Raw genomic sequence first — 23,292 nt, 5'->3', positions numbered from 1 at the left:
TCAAAAACAGAAATTTTATTTGTATTTTGTAAAAGAAAACATGCAAAATATTTCTAACAGACTAAGTACACTCTTCCTCATCTTCATTTGGTTTATCATTCTCAGGCCAAGAAGCTTTCAAAGCTTCTAAGGAGTCATTTGTTTCGTTCTCTAAATCATCTACATCAAGCTCTTCAAAAGAAAAATCCTGTTCCAAATATTGTTTGGCCACTGCATTCGCTAGTTTACTCGAGTAAATTTCGAGCATCATTTTAGGACCTAAAGGGATGCTCAGTTTGCAATTATCGTTCCAAATATCAATACTGTTGAAAAACTGTTCAAAAGTATCATCTTCAACTTTTTCAGTTAATACTGGTTCGGTACATTTAAAATTCTGTTTCAAGTCATCCGCATATGGCAGTTCCGACATTACGAAACATTTTGGTTGCAAATCTGGCTGCGGAACGAGGACAAAAAATTTAGGTTTGTTATTAGCGTTGTACACTCTCCTCATGACGACATATTTTTCTTGTTCGGCTAACTCATCGATTAAATCGTAGAGTATCTGGGAACAATCATCCAGTTTGTCGGCATCTGGCAAGACATAAAATGCACCTTCTGCAATGATAAATGTTCAATGTACATACTCTTTCAGAAAGTTAAACAAATTATCTCTAACTGTTTCACGAACTCACCCCTTATGTAATACTCGGGAATATATTTCTTATGTGTAAACCCTGTAACGGCAAAGCTTCTAGGACCTTCTACTTTGAACATCTCCCTCTCGTTTACTTTGACAAATTTTCCATGTCTTTCAATCCCTGAAGTCAAATCTGATATGTCCACTGAAACCGATTCGTCCTCGAGGAGAACAAATTTTGAATTGCGACTATTTGTAGTTAGTTTAAATGGTGCATCCCTTTTATAAATTTTGACAGTACAAGCCGGAATTTCAAATCGACTGCCGAAACTAAGAGGTACTTTCCAAGGTTGTGTCCCACGTGGATTTCTGAATGAAAAAAATAAGTTGATACCCACTTTTAAGTCACATAAGACGGTGTTTGTTGTGGCATCAACAATTCTTTTCGCCATCGACAACGATGGATTACTTTCATCCTAAAAATGTTTAATTCTATACCAAGATAAATATTAAAAAACACTAAATTTACCACAGATATGTCTTTCATGGCATCTGAAACATCCGAGTCTCTTGTAATAGTAAATGGAAGTTTCACATCAGGTCCTATAATATACAAGAATATATTGTATTCCCTCAAATCATTTATAATTCGTTCCACTTTGTTCATATCTACGTCTTGTGAGCATCCGTCTAACTTGGTCATATACAAAATTTGTAACGTTATAACACCAGACAACTCATATGCTTCTTTTAGATGTGCGATAGCTAGCAGTAAAGCATCGTACCAGTTTCCTTCTTCAGGCTTAGCATTTTCAATACAACTAAGTATAGGCTGGGGATCTGAGTCACTTAGGTTACTGTCGTACAAATTTTTGTATTTCTTTATGTTCTTGGATTCCTTTGTATTTGATAAAATAAGTCTATATGTGTCCTTCGTATCAGACAGCCAAATGAATGTAGAAATCTTCATTAAGGCAGCTAAAGCCTCATTTTTATTCGAAGCGTTAATATCAAACAAAATTATACCACAATCTCTTTTTGCTGGCGGTGGCATGATGATTCATTGACTGGACTAGCAATAAAATATACTACACACAACCTTTCTTAGTATTTTATGTTCAAAAGAGTTAAAAAATTGCGCTGTGCTGTAACACAATGCCTAACACATATAACATACAGTCTATGAATATATTTGTCTTATCTAGGGTCTGAGACTACAATTATCGTTGAAGTTTCAAAGTTATATTTTTAAAAACATAACCTCGACAAATTTTTAAAATCACAGCACATGTCAACCAGTAGGTTCACTCCATGTCGGGATTTTGATCTCTATTCTGTCATTTTTGTGTCCTTGGACTCCTTGGATAGAACAGTGGAGATCAGGACCGCAAATGAAAGAAAGCGTATTAAAATAATTAATGATCTTCTAAATCTTAATGATTTAAAATATTATATATTATATTTAATATTTGGGGATCACCTTATGTAGTTGATAAAAAATAAAAAATTATGGACATTGGAGTGTTTCAGTTAACAAAATTTTGACGTTTAAGTTACAATAGTTGGAGATCTTCTTGGTGGGTCATGAATTTGCTACTGTCAGTTATATATAGTCAACGCATACAATATTTTTTCTATGATTATGATCACAGGTCACCTCGAGCATATACTACTGGAACTGGATTTACACGTACAGGCTCAGTGTGCGAGAGAAACAGACAGTATGTCAGTACATGCTGTCTCACTTACACGTATGTTGATGTTAGCCTTGTTCGTTAGATGCTACTCCTAGTGCTCCAAGAGATCTTGGATCAAGAGTACGAAGCAGTGACGTCACCAGATCCTTTTAGATCACAAAGTAGAGCAGTCAGATCTTGGTTGGCGTAATGTGCCTGTGTTCGTGAAGACGACGTGAACTTTCACATAACCTATCATAAAAAATGTTCTATGATAACCTATGCTTTGATTTGTTGTATACGTGTGTGTTTTAAATTACTTTATCTAGGGTATTTTATTAGTTTTTCTTATGTTTAGGTATACAAAAAGAAAATTTGTTATCCACCATGAATAAAGAAAACTTATTACTCTTATTAGGTGTCAGATGTATCAACCAATAAAAATGAAACAGCCGATTGCTATACTCCCTTTGCTCCAACACAAATGATAGAGTTACGAGAGCAAAGATCTAATTGATCAGAGTGAAATACTCCTGCATAACGAACAACATAGATTTTGTGCTCGGCTTCAACGAACACCGATAAAATACTCCGATTTAGTGGGAGTACGTCAAGCAGACACAACGAACAGGACTGTTCATAAACGAATGAAACACATTAGTCGCATTCTTTTAGGATAAAGTGGTTAAAATCAGATCAGAGCGTTAAATCAGATTTGAAAACTGAGGCAATTTCAACTTTCTGTTAACTGTTTCTTTTTTTCCTTACATACAGTAAAGGCATATCTAGATTTCTGGTAGCAAAGAATATTGATTTTATTTAATAAGATTTTTTAGAAACTTCTTTAATAGATTTGATAAAATTAACATCACAAGTTAATAATGAACTTTTTCTTCAGATTCACTTGTACTTTGCAACTTCTGAAGTTAAAAAAATCACAATTGATTTTACAAAACTTTTTTTTCTCAATAAATTTGCTGCACATTTCTTTACAAAACATTGATTCTATTAAGGTTTTTAATTTATCGATAGCTATGAGGGATCCCTGGTTAACGACCCTTTCGCAGTGACCCAAAAAAAAAAAATACTGATTCTTTAATTTTTATTGAATTTAGGAACCTTAAGCGAGAAAATGTATTTATTTTTTATTATTTTTAAATTAAAAAAATAGTTGATAGCAGGAATCCAAGGAAATCAGACCTAATCCGAAAAATATTTTGCTGCAGATAAGAACAAAATTTAAAAAGGAAAAGCAGGGAAAAATAATACAAAACTATTTCTTCATACATGTCATTATTATGTACATATAAAAATTCAGGATAATTAAATAAAGTACCTTAAAGTCCTCAAAATAAATATAGTGACAGTGTAATCTTAAAATCATATAATGAGATTATTTTTTGTTAATAACAATACTCAAAAATAACCAATTTGAGCTCCAACAATACTTTTATACCCTGTAAAAAATATGTTTCTATGAAAAATAAATATGCAGAACTAGGTTTATCCACCTACAAGTTTAGAATTTTTTATAATTCCCACAGCTGCCATACTGGGTATTTTTATTACACAAATAAATTTTTATGAGTGTATCTAAGTAATTTTTTCCTAATTTGACATGGGAAATATTGACAGGTTTCCATCATCAGGCACAATTTCATGTTAATATAAAAAATTGACACGTGCGAAGTTCGCTTTCGTGATCTCTATAAAAAAAATAACTGTTACACCATTATGTAAAAAGAAATATCACATTTAAAATTTTGTTACATATGGCAGTTCTTGGGGTCTTTAAACACCGTTTCGCATTAACGTCAATTTTTTCATTAAATTAATAAAAAAATTAAATTTTTAAAATAGTAAATTCCAAACGGAATACTTAATAGGGGATAAATCTATAAACCATGACAAACAGTAAATTTATGGATAAAACGAAATACGAACCTCAGAATGTATCAAACTTAACGAGGAGTGGGCGGCGGCGGAGCGTACGGAAAGTACATTCTAGTAACCCCTTGCGTCGGGGGCGGCGGAGGTGGAGCGTTGAAGACCAATGTTCCATTAGGCAGCTGGTATGCGCCGAAAGGATTAGGCGGGGGAGGCAAACTCTGATAAGTCAGCATCGGCTGCGGCAGGGTTTGCGGTAGAGGAGGCGGGGCGACGTTTGGCGGAGGCCCCGATGGAGGAGCCGGTGTTGACGGTGGCGGTGGCGGCGCCGAAACGTTCAGCTTCGTTTGTATTTGCCTCGTGACGAGGGGACTCTTTCTAACTGGGACTGGACTCGGTCTGGAGGAAACGGGACTCTTCTCCCTGCTTATGCTGCGCGACTTTTTCCTGCGGCTTCTCTCTCTGGAGTAACTGCGATCTCTTCGGCTCCGCCTCGGGCTCCTCGAACGAGATCTCGACCTCGAACGGTGGCTTTGGTGTGGACGGTTCCGTCCCCATCGACTTCTCCCTGTCAAGAATTTGGAATTTCATGCCGCTCTTTATACAAACGCGATTCATAACTTATTCAAAAAAAAAAAGAAAAATGTAAGATGTACAAATGGATCCTTACAAATACCGTAGTATGAGATTTTTTTCATATACCATATTATTTAATTTAAAAAAAAACAGTAATACTGATGAAATAAATCAAATATAGTTGTATAAAGCTGTATGGAAGAGGGCACACAACAATCTCAAGATTTCAAAACATCCTGTCAAATTACAGAATATCGAGGACAAGACAAATATAAATATATATAATTTTTTTTATGTCGTACCTCTTCCAGAACCGCCGGAACTCCAGCTGCGATTGTCGGCCATCTCCTGGAGCCTGGGATTGATCACTTGTTTGGCCTCTTTGAGGACAGCGACGAGGTCGGCCGCCTTGTTGGAATTGCTGGGCGTGAAAAACGTGTAAGCAGTACCCGTTCGTTGGGAACGACCAGTGCGACCTATCCGATGAACGTAATCTTCGGAATTGGAGGGATAGTCAAAATTGATAACAAATTTAACGTCTTCCACATCTGCAAAAGGTCCATTTAAAAACAGAAATTCATTTTTTTCTGCACGCAATTTTATACAGTTCAAAAATAAAAGGTACTTGAAATAAAACGTTATACAAAAAGTGTTTAGCAACGCAAATATTATACAAGATAGAATAAATTTAACAAAAAATATTATCATGGTCACACAGAAATTGGTACGAAATAACATTAAATTCAGTAATTTTTAAAAGATGTAACCATCTTTCAAAACAAAAATTTTATGGTTTCAGTAAATTTTAATCGAACTCAAATACATTTACTTAAAAATTATAATTTCTTAAATACGAAAAAAGAATGAATCCATTTAATTTAAAGCAGACTCCAAATGCAGTCACTTGCCAAATATTTGTTAAACGTAAACACATGCCCTATCGTGTGAATAGTGCATATCAATAGATGTTTTAATTTGGTAAATATTTGCCAAAACTAATCATATTTCAGGACTTCAGCAAAATAATCTGACGCATTTATACTTGACAAATGTTTGGCGAATGCCATAATATACATAAGACTAGTTATTATAACCTTTTTTTTATGTGATTTTTTATTTATTAGGGTTATTACAGCTTGTTACAATCAATCACTTTACATTTAACATCATATGGTGTAAAATTAAACCAGCTTAAGTTAATTATTATAATCACAACCGCAATATTATTAGAAATAATAAGAAACTGTAGAAACCGTAATTTTTCACGAGTTTTATTCTAGAAATAGACATTTTGCATACCTTCCATCAAAGTTCGGGTAGAAAATAATACAAAAGGCAATTTTCACTTTGTGTTTGTCCATATATACATATATTTTATGCCATTGTCACAACAAAATTAAGTTACGGAATAGTTGCTTATAAACAGCCGTGTGCTTCTTGTTTCACGCTGATCTAAGATGCCACCATGTTACCATTTTATTATATTTTACTTTAAAAAATTGTGTTACGAAGCATATGTGGGTTTGAATTTGTGACGGCTTGATGACAACCACGAGCGAATCGATGAAAGTCAAAAGGTTTGTTTCTGCAGCAGCTGGTATTGAAATTTATTGACGTACGACTTATCTCTTAATTCATTTTCTTATTCCCAAAATTCGATTTCCGAATATAAACGGAAAGTGTGAAAACATCGTATATTGTAACTTTCACTTGAATTAAAAATTTAAAATTTGCCTGAACGGGTCAACAATTAGTTGCTAATTCTTTGAGCGGCATTTAACCTGAGAGGAACTCTCTGTAGAAACAAGCCTCTTATGTTTTGTCATTCCCATTTAAATACAAGATAAAATACATTTTACATCATAATTAATGGAACGCCTGAAAATGAGCACCAATTTCAATTTGACATATACTTTGTAGGTTATATCTCACAGAGCAATCTACTCCAGTAGGTACAATGCATTGTGCCAATAGGGATTGCGTAACAGTGACATTTAAGATACGACATACCTTGTAGGTTATATCTCACCCATAATCAAGAAAAGACGGAAATACACGAGAGATATTGCATATTTTGACATTTAATGTATGATTTTATTTGTGTAGGTTTTAGTTAAAGCTTTATTTCTACCTTATGTGACATTTCGCTAGATTCGGCCATATTCATGGACCGCCGAAGTCAGCTCTACCTCAGACACACCTACAATCACTTTTTGTAAAGTTCTTATATTTGTACAATTGCAATGTCTCTATCCGACCTTCAAATAATGTGAAAAACACTACATCAACACTGCCAATTTGAATACTATTTAGCAATAACAATATCACTCAATTATCATTTTTTTTTACTGATTTTGTTCTTTAATACTTTCATAGCACCTACAGATTAGTAGGTTGTTCTGTTGGTAGGCACAATGTGCACGCCTTGTAGTAGTAGGCATCGAGTAGCAAAGACATTTACTTTATAGGTTATATCTCACAGATCGACCTACTCCAGTAGGTATAAAGTAATCCTTTGTACCAGTAGACACTGATGACATTTATATTGGTGCATTAATTTTGATGTGAAATGTATTCAATCCTCAAAAAGCATACATTTTTTAAACAACCTAGTATTCAACGTAACACTCGACATAAAAAACACATTCTGATATGTTTTCTTGCTGAGACATCGAACTTAACCGTATTCTGCGTAATTCTGTATAAGGAGCATCTAAAATATTTATAATTTTATTAAATCTCTGTAAGCTACTGACACTGAATATTGTTTAAGTAGAGAATATGAACTAGCATTTTGGATTCATATTCAAGATGAACCTTACACGTTCGCTCGTTAGAAAGTGACGGCCCGTGAGGCTGCGCCGGCCACAAACAGGCGACGAAGTTTTTCAACAAGTCAAAATCTGGAATGCAACAATTTAAAAAAAAAGAAAACAAACACATAGCCTACCTATTGAGTATGAAAAGAAATTTCGTAATGTGAAATTCGTGTTTGGATGTTTAGTGAGAATAATGCGTACCAAAGAGTACATCGTCAAAGGGAAATCAGCACTGTACCGATTCTTCTAAGTTGTCTCTAGACCCGGTGAGACACAGCGGCCCGCAGCCAAGCCAGTCCAAACCTGACTCCGGCATAGGGCAGCGTTGTCGAGTCGGGGGCCCACCCTACGGCCAGGTTATAGCCAGCAGTCCGAGACCACAGACTTCAACATGGCCGCCTTTAGCCTGAGCACACCGTTCGTCGTCCGATAGAGAGAGGCACAGCCACAATGACAAGAATGTGTCATTAACTCGCTTGTGCCTCTGGAAAAGAGAGTAGTGCCCATTTTACTTTTGCTGCTGCTGATTATTATCCCATGCACATTGGTCAACAGGCTAATATACCGACAACTATGCTCTACTTTTATAATACGGAATAAAAAAAAGATGAATGTCAAAGTTTCAAAATTAAAATAAAAAATAAAAACATTATTAGCCTGCTAATCATGTATAGAAAATAAAAATTCATGATCAGTTATTCTGTGAGTTTCGCACATACCTAGACCTCGGGCCGCCACGTCCGTCGCCACTAAGATCGGAGCCTTGCCTGATCTGAAATCTGAAACGAACGACAAGCTTTACTCGAAGCGAATATAAATTTTAGGGTCGCTTTACCTTGTAAGACCCAATCGCGTTCTTGCTGAGATTTGTCTCCGTGTATACACACTGCGGGCCAGCTTAAAAGAAAAATGCATTCTATTAGTCACTCTAAAAATACCTGAAAGCTGAACGACCTAAGAAAGAGAGGTTTTTGTATTCAAAATACATCTAGTTCTATCTAGTTCAAAATGATTATACAGGCTGTTACAAATTCGCTTCTCACTACAGGGATCTCGGAAACGGCAAGAGGTATGAAGTAGCTTAAATGTGAGCAAAGTTGCGTAATCAGAGGATCAACATTATGCCTCTAAAAAATCAAGGCTAACATGATTAGTTTTTAAAATATTTGAAAAAAAAAAAACGAAATTTTGGAAATCCGTTTTTGTTTCATTTCGGCCTTGTTTGAGGTGATATTGAAAAAAGGCCACTTTTTGCCCTCTATCGAATGGCATAATCAATTTTTATACAGGGTGACCCATTAAGAATGGAAACACTTGCGTACAAAAGTTGTTTATGGACCGATTTGATTCGGTTTTTTTTTTAAATATAGATCTCCAAAAGCTCTATCTTGATGCAAAATTTGAAGACGAAATTTTGATTTTCAAGGCCTACTACGAATTTTTTTTAAGTGAAAAATAACAAAATTTTGTTAGCGATTTTTTTATAATAAATCTGACTACACCACTGGATTTAGGAACCCCTCAAGTGCATTTGTACCAATTTTTGCGAAAAAAGTTTGCCCCTAAAAAAGTTATGACAATATCGGCATCACCAGTGTTTGCCGTTGTCGGTGAACCTATCCTTTTAAAGGGAAACAAAATTAAATAACAAACACTAGTTTAATCATTATTAAGAATCATAAAAACTAGTATACGTAAAATAAACAAGTTCGTCAAATTATTATTATTTCGTGGTTATTATGCCAAAACTTTCTTCTTAGCCAAAAATAATTACATTTATAATTTTTTTATTCAAAAAGCCACTGGATTCTACAACCATAATCCAATTATTCGTGAAGAATTTTCTGAAAAAAATATTCCAGAAAATAACGTTGCCTAAAAATGATATGGACAAAATTTGATAGGCTGTGAAAAATAGAAGTTTAGACAACAAATGTCAAACTTCACAAGTAAGTGGCACATTGTAATATATTTTGTGCATGGTTAAATAAGTTCCATAATTCTTTGCGTTGGTTCAAAGTTTAACTTTACATGACAAAATTTAAATATTACTGGAGAAAATGATCGGACGGCAAGAGAGGCGTGTATAATTTTTAACAAGAGACATCCAGATAGACCTATAATTATGCATAGCACAGTTTTTAAAATAAACAATACTTTTATGAAATATGGTGCTGTATCAAAATGCATTTTAAAAAGGGACAATCAACAGAGAAGACGTATTCACGAGCAGGAAATTTTAAATTATTTTACAAACAATCCTCAGAATAGCCTCAGGTTTGCTAGTTTAGATTTAAATTTACCTAGAGATAGTATCCGACGCTGCCTAAAAAAAAATAACATAAAACCCTATAAACCTAAGTTTCTTCACACACTGGAACCAGGCGATAATGAGAAACTAATGGAGTTTTGTCTCTGGGCACAGGGACAATATCTCAATTACCGATTTCTTTTAAAAAATATCTTATTCAGCGATGAGGCCACATTCATGACTAATGGAATTGTACCATCACAGAACTCGCGGTGTGGGTTTCAGAAAATCCAGAGTGGATAATTAATTGCCGAAGACAATATAGTCAGAAAGTTAACGTTTGGTGTGGGATACTTAACGAGAGAGTCATTGGTCCGTTCCTCTTTGAAGGGAATATGAATGGCGAACAATTTCTACATTTCCTTCAGAACGAATTTTTTAATACAGTCGATAATCTTCCATTATAAGAAAGAGTAAATCTACATTTTCAGTTGGATGGATGTCCAATACACAATGCGAGACAAGTCAGGCAGTGGCGAGAATTTCCCCAATCATTGGATAGGTCGAAACAGTCGATTAATTCATTGGCCACCCCGATCTCCGGACCTTACTCTACTTGATATTTTTCTGTGGGGCAATTTGACAGACTCCTTTTTCATTTTTAAAAATGTAATTTTTTAATCAATACTTTTTTTTATCAATTGTTGTTTATATTAGAGTAATTGTTGTTTATTTTATGTATACTGGTTTTTATGATTCTTATTAATAATTATTAAACCAGTGTTTGTTATTTAATTTTGTTTCCCTATGGGTTTTATTCGGTTTTTATAAAAGAATAGGTTCACCGACAACGGCAAACACTGGTGATGCTGATATTGTCATAACTTTTTTACGGGCAAACTTTTTTTTGCAAAAATTGGTACAAATGCATTTGAGGGGTTTCTAAATCCAGTGGTGTAGTAAGATTTTTTATAAAAAAATCGCTAACAAAATTTTGCTATTTTTCACTTAAAAAAAAATTCGTAGTAGGCCTTGAAAATCAAAATTTCGTCTTCAAATTTTGCATCAAGATAGAGCTTTTGGAGATCTATCTTTAAAAAAAAACCCGGTTCAAATCGGTCCATAAACAACTTTTGTACGCGAGTGTTTCCATTCTTAATGGGTCACCCTGTATGTAACGTTTCGTCCCTCCAGGACCATCATCAACTTCATTTTTTTAAATACGACCCTAAAAATTTTATTACATTTTTTGCAAGCTTTCATGATCTCTAATACTGTATTGCCTCAGCCCGAACTAGATGCAGACGTTTTGTCTTGAAAAATTTATCTTCAATGTATTCGTTCCAAATTTATCTAAATTTTTTATTTAGATTTCTTTGTTTATTGAATTATCATACACTGTAAGTGTCGTTAGATCCTGTGAAATCCATCTAGTTATTTAAATTATTACCAACACACGTTACAATAAAACATTTATTATTATTAACTATTACCATCACTTGGTCATACAGAACTCGGTAAGTTGTTGCGTCAAAATTGAAACAGTATTACAATTTTAATATTATTCCAACAAATTAATTCTTAAAAATGCATATGACAACCAAAACGCCAACTGAATATCATTCTTTAAAAAATTTCAGTAAATGTTCAAAAACATTTTCGTTTTGGTAAAGGTTGAAAATGAAGATCAACGTAATATCATCGGAATTTATTATATCTGTAACTGCAACTGTGAAAGACCATGTCAGATGTATTTGTATGAATATTCTGAAAAAAAATTGTTTGAATTTTGAGCACTCGAGAAACCTAGAAATAACTAGACACGGGAATAAAAAAATAATTTTTCATTTTAAAGCGTGGTGGTAATAGTTTAAATAACTATATGGATTTCACAGGGTCTGACGACACTTACAGTATATGATAATTCAATAAACAAAGAAATCTAAATAAAAAATTTAGATAAATTTGGAACGAATACACTGAAGATAAATTTTTCGAAACAAAACGTTTGAATCAGGTTTGGACTGAGGCAGTACAGTATTGGCGGTCATGAAGGCTTGTAAAAAATGTAATAAAGTTTATAGGATCATATTTAAAAAAATGAAGTTGATGATGGTCCTGGAGAGACAAAATGTTACATATAAAAATTGATTACGCCATTCGATAGAGGGCAAAATTGGCCATGAGAAAGTGGTCTTCTTTTTTCAATATCACCTTAAACAAGGCTAAAATGCCTAAACAAATCCTAATGCCTAAAAAACTAATCATGTTAGGCTTGATTTTTTAGAGGCATAATATTGGTCCCCTGATTACGCAACTTTGCACCCATTTAAGCTAGTTGCCTTTATCTCTTACCGTTTTCAAGAATCCCTGTAGTGAGAAGCGAATTTGTAACAGCCTGCATATACAGGGTGTAACCTTGAGTAGGGGTCATATTTATACAGAGGCTACCCTGGACCTTTAGAAATACGTATCGTTTGTGTCTTCAAATTTCGTCGTGAAAACTTCATTACCTTCTTTTTAGTAAATTTCATACTCTGCCACTGGGGGCTAGTGTGACCTCAAAGGATGGAGTAAGTTAGACGCAGCACATGCGCAACTGGGAACTCTCATAATTTAAAGGAGTGAAAAGTGAATTTCCACACCACCTCCCGTGTTTAAAAAAAATAGTACCACATAACTGCAAAAACTTTAAACGTTTCTAAAAAAATATTTTATATCAACCAGATTAGTATTTTTATTTACTTTTTATTATGTCCGTTTTTAAAACAGCAAATATAATTACTTTAAACCAAAAATTAGTAAAATTTTATTTTTATTGAAACAATAGCTTGTTTTTTATGTTCAGTTCTTCGACCTCAGTAATATCAAAAAAAAGTATGGTGACTTTAAAATAACACGTAGTTAATAAGTTATACAAAAGCAATCTGTTTTACTAAATTCCATTGTAACTTCACACAATGTAGGTTGATTTAAAAATGTAACACGTGGGAATGTTAACTCAACTTATAACTCAACTATTTATTCCACGGAAACAACGATTATTACTTCAAAAAAAAAAAAAAACAATCGAGAAACCTTTAATTACATCAAAGTATCTCAAAATACGTGGTAATACTTCAAAATATAAAACTTCCAAATATCTTCTAAATACCTAAAAACATTAAAGTTAATAACCGACTATATACTCACCCATTTCTCTTCATTTTCCTCGTGATGTCATCCACTCGTTTCTTTGTTTCTATAAAAATAATAGTCTTGTTTTCTTTCTCCGACATGATTTCCTTCAGCAGAGTACTCAACTTCACTTCCTTCTCGCTCTCCTGACAAACGTCTATGATCTGTAAAATATTGTGATTCGCGGACAACTGCAACGACCCGACGTTGATTTGTATGAAATCCTTCAGAAACTCCTGGGCTAGAGCTTGAACTTCCTTAGGCCAAGTCGCCGACCACATCAGAGTTTGTCTGTCGGGACGGATTTGTTCTATTATCTTCCGGATTTGCGGCTCGAAGCCCATATCGAGCATTCTATCGGCCTCGTCGAGCACCAAGTACGTACACCTCCTCAAATTGGTTCTGTTGCTTTCCAAAAAGTCGATCAGCCGGCCGGGCGTTGCTATGATGATTTCTACTCCGTCCATAAGGTCGTTGGCTTGGGGGCCTTTTGGAGCCCCTCCGAATACGCACGTATTGCGTATTTTGGAGGTGTGGCCGAAATCGGTGGCGACCTAACATTTAAGATTAACATTAAGGGAATAACGGTACAGTTTCTGATAAATTTTCGACAACTCGATATTAATGGAAAGTGTACATTTTTTAAAAATCGAATCACCCATCTCTAACGTCTAATTTCCTCGGTTAATAGTAAAATTTCTTGGAATTTTGAATAATTACAGTTAATCATATTTGAGGCATACTACATTTGAATGTGCGTTAATACCTGTTGAATCTGCTGAGCCAGTTCCCTCGTCGGCGCTAGAATTAACGCAACGGGTCCGTCTCCCCGCTGTAGTCGGCCCTGATTATTTATATGAACGATAGCGGGGAGGATGTAGCTTAACGTTTTCCCAGAGCCAGTCGAGGCAATTCCGACCATGTCACGACCGGATAAGGCAATAGGCCAACCTTGGGACTGGATAGGCGTTGGGTTCTTAAAACCCATTTTTCGCAATTCCGTCATTACGTAATCTGGGAAGCCAGCTTCTTCAAAATTCAAAACTGGTTCTGGAATCGACTTGCCCTTAAGGGATATTTCTTTGTTGCGACGCCATTCTTCGATTTCATAGTAAGGGCGATCCGTGACAGATGGATGAGGAATGTAGAAATCTTTTTTAAATGGCTCCAATCGGCTCATGTCCCATCTAGGTTTTCGCAAACTGGAACCAGCGGTATTCCTTCTACCTCCTCCGCCTCCTCCGTAGCCCCTGTCGCGACTTCTTGATCGCCTGCGATCTCGACTTCTAGATCTAAAAATTTATGTTAGGATATATAGTGGTGTTTGCTATAAGGAGAAATAAATAAAATGACATACTATATTTACGACCTAATTTTGTTTAACAAATCACTCTCACATCTACAGCTAGAGTTATTTAAAGCTAAATATGTATACTTTATTTATTCCTTCAAGGTATGTATCATAAAAGATATATATAGGTAGTACTTAATTACCTATTGCAAACTGTACTTATGTTAATTGTTAATTAGTAATAAGAATATTCACAAAAAAAAAAAACCATTATGCTTACCTTCTGCCAGAACGTCCTCTCATGATGTGTTGTAAGTTATACTTTAACTTAATTAATACCTTTAAGGTTTATATATACTATAATATAATGTGATTCAATTGAATAGGTTTCCTGCATTCAAAATACTTTACAGTACATCACACCACTATGTTATGTAAATTGTTCATTATTTCTATTTTTCACTTTTGAAAAATGTTCGCAACTCTCTCCATTCGGACAAAATTGTGGGTGAAAAAAAAAAAAGAATTGCAACAGCGCGCAGGCTTATTTATAAGAAACACTTATCGATCCTTACAAAATTGTACGGTACAGAGTAAAGGTTAAAACAATTAAAATTAGGTTTCGTCTTAATAATCGTAGGTTTTACAATTAACTTTTGTATATATGGAATTTGCTGACAATTTGATAACAACTAATGTCCGCGTCCGCTTCTATCGTAAATAAATTTTGTCACCAGCCACCATCACCCAAGCGCAACACAGAACACTAAAGTCACGATAACCAGTAACCACAGACAGTACAGACACGTATTCTAAATTTTTGTTCTGTGAGTGATTTCATGTCTTGTTGTTGACGACTCTGATCTGTGAACTATGGCACAGATCACAGTCAAAATACTTCTTCTTCATTTTTTGGCCTTCACCCAGGGGGTATTTAGCCAGCTTCTTATGTACTTGTTTTTTATTCAAGGGAATGCACCGTGAAGTGCATCTGAGAATGGCTACTCATATTCCCTCGATTGATGACCACAGTCAAAATACAAGACCCGAAATAACAGAGTCAGAGAACACCTACGAGCATATACTACTGGAGGTAGCATGCCATTACAAATAGTCTGGCTGAGTATGCGAAAGAAACAGACATTATCTCAGTTAAGAAGAGCGCCAGAAGAAAGGGCCCTAGCCGGCGGGGCCCAGCCAGGACAAAAGGAGGTCCCACAAAGCGCCTACACTGGCCGCATTTGCGGTCGGGGTAGACGACGGATGGGGCCCACCTACGAAGGCTGTCCAGGCCTACACGAGATGAGGCAGGATAAAGAGGGATAATAGGGAGTTTTTGCATATCGGTTTTAAGAATACCGTAAACGATAAAGTCACGTGAGAGGGCATTGCGCATGTGCAACAGTTACCGTTGGCGTTTATCGTTACTGAGTATTCCGATATCCAACCCAGATTACGGTATTAGTTTACCGTGCATTTAGGATAGTAATTTTGTGTACGAATAATAATCCATCCATTTTTCTTTCATTTGCCGACTGCCTTTTACCGCAAAATTATCAAATGAAAGCATAACCGACAGAATTGAGTTTAGGACACGCTTTACCATTGCGGATAAACGACACGATATGCAAAAACTGGAAGCATTCAGTACACGTTATTTGTCAATACGGTATTCAGTCACGTGTTTTTAACGTTTATCGTATTCGTAAATACCTTATGCAAAAACTCCCTAATTCCCCTCGATCCCAAATCATTGAGGCCAATTTCTAGCCATGGAATAATGTCGTATCTCAGTAGATGCTGTCTCACTCTAGCACGCCGGGATTGGTTGGAGCATTCATTTCCAGACGAACTGGGTTTCTTTATACCTATCGAAACTTCAAAAAAATTAAAACGCAAGTAAAATTAGGACTTTATTAAAAATTCCTTCTCGATAAAACATAAAATAATATATATGGTTTTTCGACAATGTGATCAAATCCAACATAAAATCAAGCAAGATAAAATATGTACGATTAATTATATACAAAATAAATATTTTAAACAAACCGATATTAATAAAAATTATATATTTACACCAAACAATTACTTAATAATACGAGGAATAATGATGGTAGGGCGTCGGTGTCGGAGACGAGACGTGCGGCCTTGGTGCGATAGGTGTCGGATGATATGGACTTTGAGTAACGGAATACCCACTGAACCCCTGAACGGGAGATACGACTCCACTGGGAGTCGCTGTTTGTAATATCCGACCCTCCCCGATGAGCCTACCCTGATCCAAAATCCTAGACTGATCCGAAATGATCCGAGACTCGTCTGCCATGAGCCTACTCTGATCTGTATTCAACAAATGGTTCGTTGTTAACTGCTCATTACCCGATAATATCCTGGACGTGGTGTGTTCCGAGAGTATCCTACCGCTAGTCTCGGAAATCATCCTCCCATCGTTGGTTAAGTGCCTTGAGGAACTCAAGTCTGCCGTCAGCAACCTGCCCTGATCGAGAAGTCTGTGAGGGGTGCCCTGCAAGCCGTGTTCTGTCAGCAGACGGGAGTTTGCGATTTGATGCAGGGGGTGAGTCCGCAAGCTTAAGTCCACACTGTGGCGTCCGGGAGGCGTCAGATCCAACGAGACGACTCTCAGGATGTCGGCGTGGGTGTAAGCGGGCAACGGAGGGCTGTAACTCAAACGCAGATCGACCCTATCGACTTCGGGGTACAAGTGGTGGTACCGGTTTATGTTTGAGTAGCTGTGGAAGCCCCTAGCGGACATGTCGAGGCCCTGGAGCTCAGAATTTAGCAGCAATGGTTCGAAATTTCGGTCGGTTCGGAAGTCGGATTCCATGTTCTCGTACTGTTTGTTGCGGTTTTCGATGGCCTCAATTAAGTCATATCCCTTGCTTCGGAAATCCGAGTCGCTGTTGTCGTACGAAGCATTTCTCTGTCGTAACACTTCGTTGTCGATGTTCTCATAGTTTTTAAGTCTGAGATCCAAGTCAATCTCGAATTTGTTGCGTATATCGGTCGCAGTTAAATCGTCTGGGTACTTAGGTCGATCCATAGAATTTTCTTTATGGTCCGAGTCCGACGGTTGGATCTCCGATAGATTCTGGTTTATCCCGTTGAGCTGGTCCTGATCTAACGGGTTGTTTTCGCCTTCAAACTTCAACCTCCGCATGTAGTTCTGGTTATCCGGCTTGTACGATGTTTTGTACAGAGATAAGTCCAATTGAATGTCGTTCTTGGGGTTGTGCAAGCTCAGGTTCTGAGCCGCCATGCCGTTACTATCGTCAGAAGATAAGTGATCGGCGTTCACGGCATGTCCAAAGTCGTATCTCGGCGGGCTTGGTACTGGACTCACGTTTTTCTGCTCGTAGGACGCATTGTGCGGGGAGAGGTTGTTGATGTAGTTCCTGACGAAATTCGATCTGGACACTTCCGGGCTGTTTGGAGGACTGAAATCCTCTTGGTGGAAATTAGCATAGTCCATTCGTATGCTGCCCGTGTGGTGCAGTTCGTTATTCAGTTCGTCGGTTACGGAGACGTGGTCGTTCACCGAGGGCGACATCAAATTGATATCCCTCGATTCGCTTATACACGAAGGATCGCCGTACGACACGTCGGGTAAGTTCTCCGGTTGAGTTAAAGTGTACAAGTTGTTAACTAAAGAGTCTGTGCAATTCGGGGTGGTGTTAACGTCGATATCTATATTCGGTTCGCTACAAACAGAGTCGAGTGCTGCCTCGACTAGCAAACTTGCGTTGGACGCCTCGTGCCTGCTGAAATCACTTAGGTTGTTGAGCTTACTTCGATTGTATATTTCAGTCTCTTGCAATGATATGCCTGTTAATTCTTCTTTGTTTAATTTCTCCATTGCGTACATGTCTGGAGGTTTGTCGATGTGGTCACCAGCAATCCACTTTTTCGAACCCTTGCTCAGAACTTTCATGTTCGTGTTGATGGAGTTGAAGTTGCTGTAGGTGTCGGCCAGCGAGGGGCTGGGTTTAGGTGTGGGAGGGCGTTCATCGGCAATTTGAGGGGATGATTCTAGCGGAGCTGGATCGTCTATATTGCTGCTTTGACTTTCCATGCCTAAAATAATTACATATTTGTTAACGTCTTTTTTTAATACATAATCCCTAACAGTTGAGAAAGTGTTTTTAATATATTTTAGAGAAAGTTAAAATAATCACCAAAAGCTTTGTTCGGTTGTAGCTATATCTTTTTTACCGTAACGAATAAATCGTTTAACAGATTTTTTACAGGTTTTTGATGCAATAAGTTGGTTAAGAGATTATCATTGGCATATTGCATTCCTTTGTACCTACTAGCGTAGGTTGCTCTGTGAGACATAACCTTCAAAATATATGTTATATCTTAAATGTCATTGCCATTCAATTAAAATTAGTGCTATTAAATAATTAAAAGTTGCTAAAATTCACAGAATTTGGACAATAAATTGGAACCAATTTCTTGGTCAAAAAATGGTAAACCTGAAACAGATTTAATACACAATTGTGTAACTTACTGTCATTATCACTATCCGTTCCGTTCTCATTTAGAGGTTCTCTCAACTTAGACATATCGGCATCATCAATTTTATGTTCTCCATCTTGAGGAACCCCACTGTAAGCCTGAAAAGTGTATTCCACGCTCCTTTTTATTTTGGGCATGCTATCCTCCGTAAAATTATGAACTTTCTTGTAATGGAACTGGAGGCACTGTTTTGTGGTGAAGGCGGCTTTACAATTATCCGCTATACACCTACAAATTTATTTTATACAAAAGTTCATTCTTAAAAGAATATTTAATTACTTGAACGGTTTTATGCCGCTGTGAGTTAACATGTGAATCTTCAAATTCGATTTGTTCTGGAATTTCTTACCGCACCTCGAACACGAGCAAGCGCCGTCGATTTGCTTCTGGTGAACTTCCTTCGAGTGCCTCTGCAAGGCGGCTCGGGATCCTAATATTTTCAAACAGCTTTTGCACTGGAATTCTTTGAGTACCTCCGAGAAATCTAAAACGAATAACTTCCAACTTCATGGCAACAAAACTAACGATGATTCAACGTCGATGATTATTTGCTAATTATAGTAACTTACCGCTGTGCATTCTTTTAATGTGTACTTTTAACTTTTGCGGCTGACAAAACTTCCTTCCACAAAAGTCGCACAACGGCCTAGACCTGTGGGGATTGGCAGAACAGCCGTATGTCCGATGCATCTCTAGATAGTTTAGCCTCAGGAAGAACTACAAATAAAATTTGAACATAACGGAATTTAATGTTATTGAAATCATGCGGTAGATACCTTCTTACAAAACTGGCATTGGTATGCGCCTTGTCCGTTATGGAGTTCCGCGGCATGTTTCATTATGTTTTCTTTCCCCAGTACCGCGGCCCCACAAATTTTGCAATGATATTTTCTTATAGTTAAGCTGTATCTCAAATCGTGGAACACCGAGCAATGTATTCTATAATAGTGCGGGTGGTTGAAAACCATGTTGCATCCCCCACATGCTAAAAGATAAGTCATATTTTTGATTATTTTATGATTGCTTTGCTTATTGCAAAAAATGGTGCGCTACGGTAAGACATACTGAGGTTAATCCTCTACACAAGTCAGTATATAAGTTTCATTAGATATGAATGTAAAAGACAATGCAACAAAAGTAAAATCTAAAGTAAATTTTCACACATTTTCCATAGAAATCTTATTGAAATATCAAATATTTAATATTTTTATATTAAAAGCAAAATAATTCGTTGATCGGTTAACAAAATATAAAAAAATTAAATAACAATAATAATAATAATTTAATTATAATCGTATTCATTTCAGATTTTCTTTATTCTGCAAATTACTCATATAAGCAGTAGTAGGCACATTTTCAGAATGGCAAAAACCTTCCTAGTAATTTTTTGAAATTTATATGTTTCTAAGTGTATCGAAAATATGTTCGTGATGATTAATAAAATAACCAATTACGCGAAAATCGTTAAAACACAATAAATTTATAAGACGGAGGAAACTTCATACCTTTATAATAAAAGAACTGAAGTTGTAACATTATTTGCTAAGAAATTATGAGGAAATGCTTTATATTGCATAAGTTAAGAGGAAAAACGAAAAACTTACTGGTTTTTTCCATTTTCTTTTTATTCGCGGAAATTGGACTGTCCTGCCAGTATAGAAGCTCCTCACCACTTTTAACAAATTTAACAGTAACGAAATACAAGTCCTTTTCTTTTGATATCACAGTTACGTTCCTCTCCTCCCTTTTCGGAGCGGGCCTGATGTATTTCAACCAGTTAGAGAGCTCGACGCTTTCGGTGTTGAAATAAATATTACCGGATTCCGAACTGATCTCCCACAGATCTTTCATGCTGAAATCTTCCGGAATGTCGACTTCTTTAATAATTTTTCCTATGAGAGGTCCGAATCGGGAAAACGGTTCTACGTTATTTTTCGCAAATACACCCTTGCCATGGTTGGTACTCGTTTCCCCAAAACTGAGAAAATTCGGGACAGACATAATTGCAAAGCTGTATTTGTTCGTTTCCTTTAAACCAGCAGATTCTTTGTCATTTAAAATTTCGCTCTTCTTTTGATTTTCGTAAGCAGGTTTGTATTTCTCTAACCAGGCATTGTAATCAACGCTGTCTTTAACTATATAGTGAGGGTAATATATCGGGCACTGGTCTTTTGTGTGACACGTTGAACAGTTCTGGCAAACGTTAAATTTATCTATGTCTAAATTGTTACACGATTTGTCATTTTCCTTTCCTATCAACTTATCATTATTTTTAGTAATTTCTGGAGCTTTATGAATGTCATGTTCCGTTGATTTTTTTTCTTTGTTCGGATCCCTTTGAGTTTCATTTCGGGTTGTATTCTTTACTTCAAATTCATCAATTTTACATTTGTTTAAGTTATCCTCAGTTTCTATAACTGACGATGTGCAATAAGTTGTTCTTTCTTCAAAATTAATTTGATGTATAACATTACTTTCAATTTCGGGTGAATTGTTTTCTTTCGTGTTGCAATTATTAATTTTCTCTTTCTTACAGCCAGTTTCTTTACCTTCATGTTGATTTTTACTTGATTGATAACACCTGTTTTTATTCTTGCTCTTTTTAATATCTCTCTTAGCAGGATTTGGTTCATAATTTTTTTGTGGGAATTTCCTGAAATATATAAATTTATTTTAAAACAAATTTAATGACATTATTCCTATAAGTCCTACTGAAATTATCTTTTCCTTTAGAATATACTGTATGATACCAAAATCTACAATAGGGAAAAAATTGCATTCAAATCAAAAATAAACAAAACAAAACCACGTGTTCATTATTGATCTGTCAAATAGGCTCCTCCTATAATGCCATAAAAATGCGGTAGTTTACATTTTGTGATTATATTTTCGTTTTGTAAATCAACGTACCTGTTATAGTATTCCTCAGCTGCATCTAATAATTTTGTTGCAAAATCTTCGTCATTTGAACATTTCAATGCATTTTTTAATGCATTCCACCGTTTGACATTTAAAGGACCTATCACGTTTAATAAGGAATATTGAGATTGCTTGACGTCATTTTCTTCGTTATAATTGTTATCACACTTCAAATTATTAATACTGCTTTCTTTGTGAAACTTTTTTAACATTATTAATTTGGAAATAAAGAGGATAGGTCATCAATAGTCCTATCCCCTTTAAGCACGCCGACATTAAAATGACGTCATCAGAATGAGAAATGTCGATAAATAAAATTAATCTTTGTGAATATTTTGAATTGAAAACAGGATGATTAATGACTAATAACGTCTATAAATTTATTAAATTAGTTTGATACTGGTGGAAAGTACTTTGCTATTTAAAATATTGATGTACATTCAACTCTTTAAAATGAATATTCAGTGGCGGAGCAGTTAGGTACGCAAAGTGAAAATTGAATAAAAAATGTTTTTAAATACCTACTCAGTGGTAATTTGGATTTATCAAAAAATGTGCCTTTTCGGGCGTTTAATGAAAAATTGCAAGTAATTGTTTTCTTTTTACGTTTGTTATAAGAAATTAGTTTGTGCACTTAAATCTAAAACTATAGTAAATAATTAACAAAAACAACGAATGTGCATAAACCAAAAAAGGACAATTTGAAAGTTAAGAACTGTGTCAATCGTTGATTTATATTGTACTGTAATAAGATGAATGATGCATGCAAAGGAAAGATATAAATTTTTTACTAACAATATACGTACATATAGTTTGAGTTCGTATTTTTTTATGCGTACCTATCTAAATGATTTCGCTAAATCCTTACTGCAATCTTTTATTTTATTTAAAATCGATTTTGTTTCTGCAGTAGAATCGGAAATCATCAGAGAGTCAATAAGATGGTTAACATCATCATTAACTAAATTTGTAATTTGTTAAAAGAGGTACGTATTTTAAGACAATTTTTTTGACTTCGATCTCCATGGTTTCCATATTATTGATTATACTTATGAAATAACAGTTCCATAAACATGCAAGTTCAATATGCATATCAAACGAAAAGAAGTGTATTTGGGAGGGAGGCAATGTTTATTTTCAGATGGAGACAATTTTCCACCACCTATAAATTTGTTTAGAGATCTATGAAAGCAGAGTTCACAAATTCTATGAATCATGTCGAAGGTGGCTGGCCAAAAGATGTAAATACCGCTGATGAAGAACATACCAAACAATATAGAAGAGCAATAGAGAAAGACGAGGGATATTATCACACAATGATGCAGTTATTTAATGTGGGTTTCATTAATTTATATTTCAAATATATTTTGAAAAATTATATATTCTAACATTGAAAGCTTATTGAAGTCAAAATCTAAGATATTAATAAATATTTATAAATATTTTTTTAAGAACATATTTGCTAATTTGCAAAGATGCGATAGGCAGAATAAGGGGTTGATAAGTGTTTGATTTCATTTGATAAGATTTTTTGGGAATTT

At 35.5% G+C, this 23,292-nt stretch overlaps 3 protein-coding genes across 4 annotated transcripts; all 3 read right to left on the bottom strand.

Moving 5' to 3' along the window:
* LOC108908199 lies at nt 1–1,893 on the bottom strand. The gene is made up of 3 exons (XM_018712137.1): nt 1,149–1,893; nt 675–1,095; nt 1–597 (listed from the first exon to the last, which is right to left on the bottom strand). Exons 1-3 carry the CDS (start codon nt 1,671–1,673, stop codon nt 62–64), a joined length of 1,482 nt encoding a protein of 493 aa, XP_018567653.1. The 5' UTR covers nt 1,674–1,893; the 3' UTR covers nt 1–61.
* A 1,703-nt stretch (nt 1,894–3,596) lies between these two features.
* Nucleotides 3,597–15,042, bottom strand: LOC108908279 (ATP-dependent RNA helicase dbp2). 2 transcript variants are annotated; one of them, XM_018712270.1, is made up of 8 exons: nt 14,577–15,042; nt 13,772–14,297; nt 13,021–13,559; nt 8,413–8,474; nt 8,297–8,356; nt 5,061–5,306; nt 4,240–4,750; nt 3,597–3,752 (listed from the first exon to the last, which is right to left on the bottom strand). In XM_018712270.1, exons 1-7 carry the CDS (start codon nt 14,597–14,599, stop codon nt 4,257–4,259), a joined length of 1,950 nt encoding a protein of 649 aa, XP_018567786.1. In that variant the 5' UTR covers nt 14,600–15,042; the 3' UTR covers nt 3,597–3,752; nt 4,240–4,256. The 2 variants fall into 2 exon arrangements, 1 of the variants encoding a protein (XP_018567786.1); XR_001964360.1 differs by lacking the exons at nt 3,597–3,752; nt 4,240–4,750 and adding an exon at nt 7,779–8,061 and having other exon boundaries at nt 5,219–5,306.
* A 1,049-nt stretch (nt 15,043–16,091) lies between these two features.
* Nucleotides 16,092–22,015, bottom strand: LOC108908278. Its single transcript, XM_018712269.1, has 7 exons — nt 21,743–22,015; nt 20,437–21,485; nt 19,609–19,817; nt 19,402–19,549; nt 19,112–19,316; nt 18,825–19,060; nt 16,092–18,388 (listed from the first exon to the last, which is right to left on the bottom strand). Exons 1-7 carry the CDS (start codon nt 21,961–21,963, stop codon nt 16,386–16,388), a joined length of 4,071 nt encoding a protein of 1,356 aa, XP_018567785.1. The 5' UTR covers nt 21,964–22,015; the 3' UTR covers nt 16,092–16,385.
* Nucleotides 22,016–23,292: the final 1,277 nt, after the last annotated feature.

The sequence above is a fragment of the Anoplophora glabripennis genome, unplaced genomic scaffold (assembly GCF_000390285.2).
Source record: "Anoplophora glabripennis isolate ALB-LARVAE unplaced genomic scaffold, Agla_2.0 scaffold18, whole genome shotgun sequence".
Classification (NCBI taxonomy): Eukaryota; Metazoa; Arthropoda; class Insecta; order Coleoptera; family Cerambycidae; genus Anoplophora; species Anoplophora glabripennis.
Note: the sequence above shows the minus strand (reverse complement) of the source record. Positions and strands in the feature narration are given on the sequence as shown.

Excerpts from the sequence above, each read along its gene's own strand:
- LOC108908199 (XM_018712137.1), bottom strand. The coding sequence starts at position 1,673 with ATGCCACCGCCAGCAAAAAGAGATTGTGGTATAATTTTGTTTGATATT. Across the intron at positions 1,096-1,148 it reads CCATGAAAGACATATCTGTG|GATGAAAGTAATCCATCGTT; the intron begins GTAAATTTAGTG and ends AAACATTTTTAG. Across the intron at positions 598-674 it reads TCCCGAGTATTACATAAGGG|AAGGTGCATTTTATGTCTTG; the intron begins GTGAGTTCGTGA and ends TTATCATTGCAG.
- LOC108908279 (XM_018712270.1), bottom strand. The coding sequence starts at position 14,599 with ATGAGAGGACGTTCTGGCAGAAG. Across the intron at positions 8,475-13,020 it reads AGGAAAATGAAGAGAAATGG|CTGGCCCGCAGTGTGTATAC; the intron begins GTGAGTATATAG and ends TTTTCTTTTAAG. Across the intron at positions 4,751-5,060 it reads TTCCGGCGGTTCTGGAAGAG|GGAGAAGTCGATGGGGACGG; the intron begins GTACGACATAAA and ends AATTCTTGACAG.
- LOC108908278 (XM_018712269.1), bottom strand. The coding sequence starts at position 21,963 with ATGTTAAAAAAGTTTCACAAAGAAAGCAGTATTAATAATTTGAAGTGT. Across the intron at positions 21,486-21,742 it reads GCTGAGGAATACTATAACAG|GAAATTCCCACAAAAAAATT; the intron begins GTACGTTGATTT and ends TATATATTTCAG. Across the intron at positions 18,389-18,824 it reads AACGGATAGTGATAATGACA|GCATGGAAAGTCAAAGCAGC; the intron begins GTAAGTTACACA and ends TAATTATTTTAG.